This window comes from Dryas octopetala, chromosome 3 (genome assembly GCF_963921425.1).
Source record: "Dryas octopetala chromosome 3, drDryOcto1.1, whole genome shotgun sequence".
Lineage (NCBI taxonomy): Eukaryota > Viridiplantae > Streptophyta > Magnoliopsida > Rosales > Rosaceae > Dryas > Dryas octopetala.
In genome coordinates this window covers 23,997,564-24,008,796 of record NC_141368.1, presented here as the reverse complement: position 1 = coordinate 24,008,796, position 11,233 = coordinate 23,997,564, and the positions used below count along the sequence as shown (strand labels likewise).

The window sequence follows — 11,233 nt, the reverse complement described above, 5'->3', positions numbered from 1 at the left end:
TCTTTAATCGTATAGTTTTGGAATTGATTGTATAATTTTAGGTTGATTTTGATTTGTATGATTTGTGTAATTTGTATAATATATAATTATTGATATGGAAGTTGAAAGTGGTGATATGATATGGAATTGGAATTGGTATGATTTGTCAATAATTAATATGAAATTTGTATGATTTGTTCATAGCATCTAATATGTATCATGTATGGAATTTGCCGAATTGGTAATTTAAAATTAGTGAAATTAATATGGAGTTGGTAATAAATTAATAATTAATATGAAATTAGTAATATGGAAATGAAATTGGTAATATGATATGAAATTACAAATTAGTAATATGGAAATATGGAAATATGGAATTGCCAATTGGTAATATGAATATGATATGAAATTACTAATTAGTAATAAGTTAATAACTAATATGATATTAATTTCTTGGTGATATACTGATATGATATTAACATGGAATTTAATTGTTATTGTTATTGTGTTACTGTGTATGTCTTTTTGTTATTAGGAATTTAGGATTCAATGGCCAGTGGAGGGAGATCACGTGATCCAGCTTGGGATCATGCCGACCCATTACCAGGTAGCAGACAAGGTTCAATATGCAAATATTGTGGCCTTGTAATGAAGGGTGCTGGAGTGACACGATTAAAATACCACCTTAGTGGTTTGGATCCTGGACACAATGTGCAACGATGTAATAGTGTCCCACCAGAAGTGAGGCAATTCATCATTGCAGGGATGCAACACAAACAACACCAAAAAAGCAAAAAAAAGGATGGAAGAGCTCAGAGAAGAGCTTCGAGGACAAGGTCAGATTGAGCTGAGTGATGATGATGAAGATGATGATGATGAAGATCATAATGATGATATGGGGCCTCAAGAGCGAAGAGAATTTCGATCTGCACTTCGAGCCTCTAGAGCAGCAGAATGGGAGAGGGAACACTCACATAAAGTCCCAAATAGGGGACAAGGTTCTGGGTCTAGTAGTGGTGCACAGATGCAAAGAGCATCAAGCATGAGGGAATCACGAGATTCACGACCAACACCTCCAGTGGCACCAAGCTTGTACAAGGCAGCTCAAGCACGCCAAAAGAGTGTTAAAAATCTCTTTTCTGGAGGGTCAATCAAAGATGGGATGCAACGCTTGATCAGCAAGTTCTTCATATATGAAAATGTTCCTCCTTCAAAAGCAGCATCTCATCATTTCAAAAATTTGGTGATAGGATGTCAACAGGCAGGAGTAGGAGTGGAACCTCCAACACCCTATCAGATACGCACCGGATTTTTGGAACAGGAGTTTCAAGAAATGCAAGAGCATGTTAACAAATTGAAGACTGATTGGGCAACTTATGGTTGCACAATCATATGCGATGGTTGGACAGGTCCAACCAAACTGTCTATCATTAACTTCATGGCCTACTCAAGAGGGAAGTCGGTATTCCTTAAGTTCGTTGATTCTTCAGATTGCATAAAGGATCATAAATATATTTATAGGCTACTGAAGGATGTAATCACGGAGGTTGGAGAGGAGAATGTTGTTCAAGTTGTGACCGACAATGGTTCCGCATTTGTCAAAGCAGGTAAGAAGTTAATGAACAAATACAATGTGTACTGGACGTCGTGTGCAGCACATTGCATTGATCTAATGTTTGAAGAGATGGGGAAGAAAGAGCAGGTTGCTAATGTGATTAAAAAAGCCAGAATGATCACGAATTATATTTACAACCATAACTGGTTGTTGGCAAAGATGCGAGAGATCACGAAGGGAGATATTGTTCGTCCTGGTGCCACCCGATTTGCTACGAACTATATTGCATTGGATAGTTTGTATGGTAAGATGATGGGGCTGAAGCAATTGTTCACCAGTGATGATTGGTGGTCGTAGCAATTTTCGGCGTTCAGATGCAGGCGTCACCGTTGAAAATATAGTTCTTGATCACTCTTTTTGGCAACAGGTGCATAAGATGTGCGGTCTGTTTGAACCTCTCTACGTAGTTTTACGTATTGTCGACACAGAAGTGTATCCTACAATGGGATCAATTTATGAGTTGATGCGTGTCGTGAAGGAAGAACTAGAAAAAAAACAGGGTGCACGGTGGGTAATAAAAATCATCAATGATCGATGGTTTAAAACGTTACAACACGATTTGCACGCAGCAGGTAACCCAATAATTTATTTGTTATTTTGGTTCCGCATTTTTTTTAATTGATTTAGCTTTCAATTAATGAACTAAATTACTAATTATATATTTCTATATTTACTTGATGCATGATTGCAGCCTATTATTTGAATCCTCGCTATCAATATAGACCTGGCGTTGGAGATGATGGTGAACTTATTCGGGCTGTGCACAACGTATTCTCCAAATTGGATCCCCATTCACCAGAAGTTGGCCAATTTGGAAATGAGGTAAAAATAATTTGCCATAAGGCCCATAAGAATCCTTACGAAAAATATTAATACTTTATAGAATTTGATTGTCTTAAATTATATATTTGATTGATATTGTATAATTTGTATTGTATTTGTATCTAGTTAACATATTTTAAAGATGCCCGGAAAATGTTCGGAGAGCGAGCTGCAAAGGCCGCTAGATCACGAATGTCTCCTAGTGAGTATACATCTTACTTGTATTAGTTAGATTAACTTAATTATTTATTTTTATAGTTACACTTACACAAACAAATTTTTCATTTCAGGTGAATGGTGGATCATGTATGGGAGTGATGCGCCTACTGTGAGGAAGTTAGCCATCAAAGTTTTATCACAAACGACGTCATCATCAGCTTATGAAAGAAACTGGAGCACTTTCGCACTCATACACACCAAACAACGAAACAGGCTCTCATATAGTAGGTTAGAAAAAATGGTATATTGCTACTATAATATGAGGCTTGCACTTCGAGATAAGAAAGCAGAGGAGGATCGCGTTGATGAATATGATCCGCTGGATATATATGATGCTGCTATAGGGGATGATGATGTGGAGGAAAACCAGCTTTATCAGTGGATTAGGCCCCTCCATTTAGATGATGATGCAGGCAATCCAGACCCTGATATTGCAGCTCAAGCACGTCAGGAAGGTATCAATGTGGACAGAGTTCTAAATGAGGAGGTGAGCCCTACTACAAGTTTGAATGAACTTATGCAACCAAGGTCGACACATCGTACTGAGCCAGTTCCCACTAATCCTTCTCGATCAGGCAACTCTAGCACAAGATCGGGCACTCCTACCAACAATGGAGGTAGAGGTAATGGTGGTGGTGGTGGTGGAAATGAAGATGTCACTGGACATTCTCAAGAGTATATGAGCCCATTTTCTGTCGAAGCACACTATACACATGCAACACAAGATGAGGATCATGGAAGTAGGCGTGCCGGACCAGGAATTGGTGCCATAGGAAAAGACTATAGTCGCAGACAAAAAGGTCATGAGAGTTTGGCACAAGAAGAAGATGATTCATTATCCACCACTTTTGGCTCTATGGGGGTAGAAAGTGACAATTACAATTATGGGCAAAACCCTCCAATATTCTACCCACCACATCTGCCTTACTTGGTTGAGTCTAATAGTAACTCATTGGCACAACAAGAGACAAACTCTTCAAATGAGTATGCTTATGGGCAAATTCAACCACAACAGGTTCCTGATCCATATGGTTGGCATGTTGGCAATTACATGCAAAATTATGCTGGAGAAGTATCTTGGGATGATTATTCTTCACATTACACCTACTCTGGACATGATGATACTGAAGACAGCGGAAATTTTGAACCTCCTAGAAACTCTATGTGGTATTGATTACTTTTGTAATTCATGTGGCAATATTATAGTAAAAATAAAATTGAGGTGTTATTGAAGTAATTATTAATTAGTGAAGCATTTTTTTAACAGTATTTGCCTCCAGTGCGCATTATATTCATCACATATCACATGAAACCTACCATATAATTTGGTTTTTTTCAATGTTTTTTATCAATGTAGTAGATAATATGTTAAATAAACATATTGTGAAGTTTCATTCAAAATTTCCGTATTTTGATAATAATTTCCATCGTTTCCGTCGAATTTTTGTCGAAATTTAAAAATCTTCGAAATTTCCGTCAAAATTTCCATCGAAATTTCCTCGAAACCCGAAATTTTATTCCTTGCTCCTAACAGTCCTGCAAGTTTATCTCAAAGAAGAAACCATATGGAAGTTGCAGTGAAAAACTTTGGGGAGAAGGAGGTGAAAGTTGACATGCTCTTTCAATTTGTAGAATTTTTTTGTTAGGCTTATTAGCACATTTGCCCTCTAACTTTTAGGTTTTTTCTCACTTTGACCCCTCACATTTATTTTTCTTATATAACCTCATGAACTTTTATGTTATTTCCCACATTGCCCGTTTACGTCAACTCCGTCTACACCATCATTAAAAATGCTGACGTGGAAGGGTAATTTTGTCATTTCAGTCGTAAAATATATTTAAAACAATATTTAAATTAATAAAATAATAAAACTTTAAATTAAAATAATATTTCAAAAATAAAATCTTTAAAACCCAATTAATTTTAAAAAAAAAAAAAAAAAAAAAAAAACCAAACTCCTCCCTCCCCACCCACTGCACATGCCGACCACACTTCTCTTCCCACCCACTGCACATTTTGGCCACCCCTCCCTCTCCACCCACTGCACATGTCGACAACCTCCCTTTCCCTCTCTCTCTCTCTCTCTGCACATGCCAGCCACGCCCCACCCAACCCCAACTCCTCCCTGCCCAGCCAAGCACCATACCACCACCCAACCCCAACTCCTCCCTGCCCAGCCAAGCACCATACCACCCAGGCCCAGCCCCGCCCCACCCCGCCCAGTAGGGTGAAGGAGGAGGAAGAGGATGAGGAAATGGGTTGGGGCTGCTCGGAATATGCAGATTGTGATTTTTTTTTATTTTTTGTTTAATATTTTAAAATATTTGTTTGTAATTTTTTAATTATTTTATTGTCCACGTAGCAATATTAATCCACGTGTTGAAATGTTGGCATCCACGTCATTAAAAAAATACAGTCAACAAATGCCACGTAGAAACTTAACTGACGAACATCTATATTTCAAATTAGATAGTAGATCGGGTGTATATTTGAAATATTTTTGTGTTCGTAAACCCCTTTAAATTGACATATATAGTTAAATGTCTAAATTGAATTTATGCCAATAAAGTGACACACTGATTTTCTTAGAGTCCAAACAGCTTGAGAACCTCAAGCTCAAGCTCTAGATCTGCTACACTATCACAGGGCCTCAGTTCAGTGGTGCTACCCTCGCTTTCTTAGCTGGAAGATTTGGTACGATGCCACTTTGATAAGAAACCTACCCTATACACAACATAGTACGTACAAACATACATGCATATATGCTCTCAGTCTGAGATCAATTGCCTTAATTATGACTTGGTTTGCTCTCTTTTTGTACTCTCTTTAATTTACTTGATCCATCTTCAAAATGGTGTACTCTCTTTAATTTAATCGGTAATATTGTTTTCGATGAAACAATCCAGCCATATTAATCTGTGAATCTTAATTTGTTTTGTCTCTTTCAAGATTTTCTCTGTAACCAAACATAGATTGATTTATCATCTTTCTCCTTAATATTATATGATCGATGAGGGAGCGTCTTTAGTCCACAAATTGTACAATGTTTATTAAGTTTTGAGATTAATTGTATTTAGCCCATGATAATGCATTTTCTATTCTTTGTTTCCAATTTGAATTTTTGAGCTGAATATGATCGAGTTTCTTTGGTGGTTTTTGGATTTGTATAGGAATTGAATCATATGGATAATGAGCCCTTTTGGAACTTTTTGTATAATTTTTTTTTTCTTTCTCATTCATGGATATAGGAGTTTTTAGATCTTTGGTTCTTCCAGTAATTTATGTCTTCAGATTCTTATATGTGGATATAATAACAGGGTTCTTCTTACTGTTTTTCAGTCATCAAAAGTGGCTCATGAGATTGAGGAGATCTAAGGCAGACATGAGAAGAGTCTTCTACGATCTATAAGAAATGGATTTACAATTGAGTCCTGACCAAAAAGAAACATTAATCATTCAACTTTTGTTTCGTTTAAGCAAGCAAAAGCATATTATGCTTATTTCCATTCTTGGGATGGGTGGGATAGGAAAGACAAAGTTACAAATAATATGTGCAACTCAGGTAAGAATGTTTGAAACCCTGTTTTATATGATTATCAATATGATATTGTAGACTAATTAGATGAGTTATGCATGATTATCACTATGATATTGCGTACTAGTTATGTGTGCAACTCGTCCCTTGCAGCTTGGTTTGCCTCCTTCTAATAACAGGAGTGTTAGGGTATGTTGCATACGTGTTGCAACAAATACACAACCGCTCTCTCTCGTTGCCGGTGGTTTATAAATTAATCACCGTTGGAACCGTTGGTGTGCCGTTTCTCCCCACCTCCTCAGCCCAGTCCTGAATCTCCAAAGTTGCAGACACTGCGTGGGCCAGGGTTCACCGGCTCATCTGCCTATTTGGTTAACCAGACACTCTAGAGCAACTCTTGGTGAAAGAACGATGAGCTCACTCTACTTCTCTCTCTGTTTCTGTTTAATTTACATTGATTGGGAGTTTGTTTTTTTGCAGAGAGAGAGAGAGATGGGAAGGAAGAAAAAAATTTGAAATTTTTTCTGTTTAATTTACATTGATTGGGAGTAATTTTTTTTAGCTTAATTGATGTATTTTCTTACTTGGGTTATGCCAGTTTTAGCTCAATGCTTGGTCTTCAATTTTGTGAAAAGTAATTTACATAATGTCATATGTTTCCTTGATGGTTTATGGTTTTAATTTTAATGGCTACTTAGTTTTCTCACTGATTGCTGGTTATTGCTGCTAGTTTTCTCACTGAAGCTGCTTATATGCTGGTTATATTGGTGGTTATTGATAATTAATAAGGTCTGTTGACTTTAAGTATCAAATTACAATGTTTTTTTATTTTAACTACCAAAACGTTTATGTCATTTCACTTTATATACTAAATTTCAGTTTAGGTACCAACTTTAAAAAACATGGTTATACCGAGCTGTGACTGTCTAACAGTCATATATAACTTTTTTATTAATTTTTGCTTTTTCAATATTTGCAAGCATTTGCAACCCTTAAACTTTAATGTTTAGTCTCTGGGCAATAAGATTTCAACTCTCAAGCCTAAATCAAAAGCATTAAATCCTTATAAATTTTGAATTTTTATGAATTTGAAACAGTTACAACCGTGACTGTTGGACAGTAACAACTGTATAGCAAACCGATTTGTGACCTAATCCAAAATGTCTTGTTCTAGGTTAGTACCTAAACTAAAAAAAATTAGTGTCTTACTGTTTTGCTGAAAAACTATTGATATTTGATATTTAATCCTAATTTTCTTTAATTAATATAGCATTTCAATTCCTACTTCTATGATAAGAATTAGGAATAATAATTAGTAATAATAATCACTGAAGCTCTATAAGAATTAGGAATAATAATTCTTGTGGAATTGACTTAAAATGAAAAGGTAGTTGCTGTTTTTCTGTGCTGGGCAGTGGTTCCTGGTATGATGGCATTCATGGGTATATGGATTCAATCCAAAAAATTCATATATATTCACTACTAGGCTGGTGGCTGGAAGGACCCTGCAACTGTCATAGCAACGCCAATTGTACCGTCGTTTCAACAACTAATGGGACTCAGGGATATAGGTGCAAGTGAAAGGAAGGTTTTGCCGGAGATGGATTTCACGCTGCTTTAGGCTGTCGGAACGGTTAGTTGCGTTCAATTACCGCCTATGTTTATGAAGGTTTCATTAAAAAAAAAAAAACAGGGTTATTTTTGTAGTCTTAAGTTTGGATTTGGATTATTTGCTATAGCTGTCATTGTTTTTGCTTGTTTCAAATATATCTTCGTTATCTCCGGCCAATGGTCAAGGATCTTTTGCCATTACTTATTGGGTTAGTTCTACTTGGACCCCTCAAGTTTCATTAATTAATTCTATTGATACCCTCAAGCTTTAAGCCAATTTAGTGGAGGGGGGAGGAGTAGTGTCAAACAAAACATAGTTTAGGTGTGATATTTGTAGTTAGTCCAATTTCAATTTATGAATCAGATTGTCTTTCGCAATACCAAGACAGTTAGAAGGGCTCTTAAAGTTGGTCCACAGTCCATGAGTCCATCAAACCAATTTTTGAGCCTAGAATCAGGGTTCACAGTACAGGGCTCTTAAACTTGTTAACTGCCTATGTGTTTGCTATCCAGACTGCCAGACTTGGCTTTTTCCTCCTCCCTACATATCCTTCAAATTTTACCAGCAAATTTAATTTGTTGGCTTCCAAATTCAGAAAGCTTTCTGATTTCTGCAGGAAAGAAGAGTAACACATGGCGGACCATCTTCATTGTATCAATCGCAGTTCCTGTGGTGCTAATTACATCACTCTGCATTTATTTGAAAGTGAAGACAAAGGAAACACTAGTTGAAGGTAATAAGTTGAGATTAATTATTTTGTCTCTACCTCCACTAGAGACAAAATGAACTCATAACCGTTATAAGCAATAGATTTAAATATATATGTTAGAGCTCCTACTACACATGCGATGAACTTGTTTAATTTTTGTTAAATTGTTCCTTATGCCAAGAAGCCGATGGAATTAGAAGTGCAGAAGCCTTGCAATTTGACTTTGGCTCGATTAGACTTGCCACAAATAACTTTTCTGAAGCAAATAAACTTGGACGGGGTGGATTTGGTGTTGTTTACAGGGTAATGAAACATACCAAGAATATGGATTATGTGCCTAAATGAGCAATAAGTTAACTTAATTTCAGATTTCTTAACTGCAGGGTAGGCTTTTTAATACAGAAGATATAGCAGTAAAAAGGCTTTCAAGGGATTCAGCACAAGGAGATATAGAATTTAAAAATGAAGTCTTGCTAGTGGCCAAGTTGCAACATCGGAATTTGGTTAGGCTCCTAGGTTTCTGTTTGGAAGGGAATGAAAGACTTCTTGTCTATGAATTTGTCCCTAACGCAAGCCTCGATCAATTCATATTTGGTATGGTTGAAAACTTGGAATCTGCTTTTTTTTTTCTTCTCAAATGTATGATGGAAGTCTATTAATTTTTGTGCAAGACATGCATCCTAAAGAGTACATTGCAACGAATATCATAAACTTTATCTTTGAATGTGTATGTTGATCCAATCAAGCGTGCACATTTGGATTGGGATTGTCGCTACAAAATCATAGTAGGAATAGGACGAGGGCTTCTTTACCTTCACGAAGATTCTTATCTTAGAACAATTCATCGTGACCTCAAATCTAGCAACATTTTGTTAGATGCAGAAATGAATCCAAAAATTGCAGATTTTGGTATGGCAAGATTATTCGTGGTTGATCAAACACAAGGCGAGACCAATCGAATTGTTGGGACCTAGTAAGTACTAGGCCAAGATATATAATAGGGCTTACAATGGTCTTATGTCTAACCAATAATTTCCTTGTTTATGAGTACGTAGAATATAGAAAGATCCTAACTACTAAAGATTTAACAATACAAGAAAAGCAATAAGATAATTTGAGCATAATTATGAAAATTTCCAGCTAGATTAATTAAAGTTGACCTCTTCGGTTGTTGATTTTACATGCAGCGGATATATGGTTCCAGAATATGTGATGCGCGGACAATTTTCTGTTAAGTCAGATGTGTACAGCTTTGGTGTGATAGTTTTGGAGATAGTAAGTGGACAGAAAAGAAGTTCTTCCTGTAATGAAGAGAATTCAGAGGATCTTCTAAGCTATGTAAGTAAAAAGTATAGTTGTTAGAGCAATGGAATGCAACAAAAGAACCAAAAAAAAAGTTTGAGGTTTCGTTTCATCCTATATTTAAAATTAAATAATGCATGCAGGCATGGAAAAGTTGGAGGGAAGGGACAACAACTTCAAATATAGTAGATCCCATGTTGAGGACTAGTTCCAGAGCTGAAATAATGAGATGCATCCACATCGGATTACTATGTGTGCAACAAAGTATAACTGATAGGCCAACCATGGCTTCAGTTATTCAAATGCTTACTACCAACTCTCTCACTCTCCCAGTACCCTCACAACCAGCATTTTTCATGATTGGATTCGAAATGCCAACGGTCATCGGGTCAAATGGATCCAGGATTAACTTAGTCCAAAATTCGGCAAATGAGGCTTCAATTACAGAACTATCTCCTCGTTAGTGCTTGATTTTACTGTTTCGGGATAACTTAAAAGTAATCATAAAAATTCTCTAGTGAACCTCATGGCTTGTCCATTCCTCTGGAACACAACACATGTCGAGGTCCCAAATTATGTTTTCTTGGACGGTGCAAGTTACAACCCATGTTATACCATCGATTTATCCAGAATTTTTGCCAGTATTATGAGTTCGTTGTGAATTTAGCTTGTTTTTCAAACCCTTGTCTGTTGTTCGTAGAGTAATCCTACATATATGCATGTAGTATATTTTCTAACTACGTACACAGTGATGAGATTTCTCATGGGGGTAGAATCCACTTGTATAAGTTCAGAACTCTGTTATAAATACGATCAATATAACGAGGTACAGATAGTTTTAATTGTATAATTAGAATTTGCCAACTTAACCTTGTATCCAGTATTCAGAGAGAATGCCTAGTTGCCTAGCTGCTAGAGGGTTGTGGCCAATGAAGTAGGGGGAAGAAGAAGCCTCTCCGATTTCAAGAATTTTTAGCTTAATTGGGAATTTGGATCCCTTCATGCATGATTGGGCTTAATTTGATGTGGATGGAGCTAGTGGTTCTACTAGGCTGGCTGATTGGCTTAATCCTAACTTGTACCACCCCAAATGGCCCCATTGCTGCTACAGTGATACAGAGTGAGTGGAGTGTGGTAAATGAGGTTGGGGGAAAGAAATTAAGTACGAAGGGCATGGATGTGGTCAACAACACTATTTTTGGCTTTAGACCAAAGTTACGGTCTAAATTATGAAGCACATTGATGTGATAAAACTCGGCGGCAAAAGCTTAATTAGAAGCTTCTGAGTAATTTAATACCAACGTGTAAGAGATAGCATATATACTAGTCAATGTAGTTGGTCAAAGCAAGCTTCACGTGATGTGCTTTACTATCACAAAGTACCTTAGAATTCTTGGCTTAATCAATATTTTTGGTTTAATTAATCGTTCTCGATCAGT

At 36.6% G+C, this 11,233-nt stretch overlaps 3 protein-coding genes across 3 annotated transcripts; all 3 read left to right on the top strand.

Annotated features, from left to right (window-relative positions):
• Positions 1-781: 781 nt before the first annotated feature.
• LOC147291926 (uncharacterized) lies at positions 782-1,891 on the top strand. Its single transcript, XM_086236085.1, has 2 exons — positions 782-1,157; positions 1,230-1,891. Exons 1-2 carry the CDS (start codon positions 782-784, stop codon positions 1,889-1,891), a joined length of 1,038 nt encoding a protein of 345 aa, XP_086092211.1.
• Positions 1,892-2,021: 130 nt separating this feature from the next.
• LOC147291925 (uncharacterized) lies at positions 2,022-3,867 on the top strand. The gene is made up of 4 exons (XM_086236912.1): positions 2,022-2,166; positions 2,286-2,416; positions 2,543-2,618; positions 2,707-3,867. The coding sequence occupies exons 1-4, from the start codon at positions 2,037-2,039 to the stop codon at positions 3,807-3,809; spliced, it is 1,440 nt and encodes a 479-aa protein (XP_086093038.1). The 5' UTR covers positions 2,022-2,036; the 3' UTR covers positions 3,810-3,867.
• Positions 3,868-7,723: 3,856 nt separating this feature from the next.
• Positions 7,724-10,597, top strand: LOC147291924 (cysteine-rich receptor-like protein kinase 44). Its single transcript, XM_086236084.1, has 9 exons — positions 7,724-7,759; positions 7,911-7,991; positions 8,147-8,241; positions 8,296-8,516; positions 8,674-8,795; positions 8,876-9,087; positions 9,229-9,465; positions 9,680-9,830; positions 9,938-10,597. The coding sequence occupies exons 1-9, from the start codon at positions 7,724-7,726 to the stop codon at positions 10,256-10,258; spliced, it is 1,476 nt and encodes a 491-aa protein (XP_086092210.1). The 3' UTR covers positions 10,259-10,597.
• The last annotated feature ends 636 nt before the right edge of the window (positions 10,598-11,233 follow it).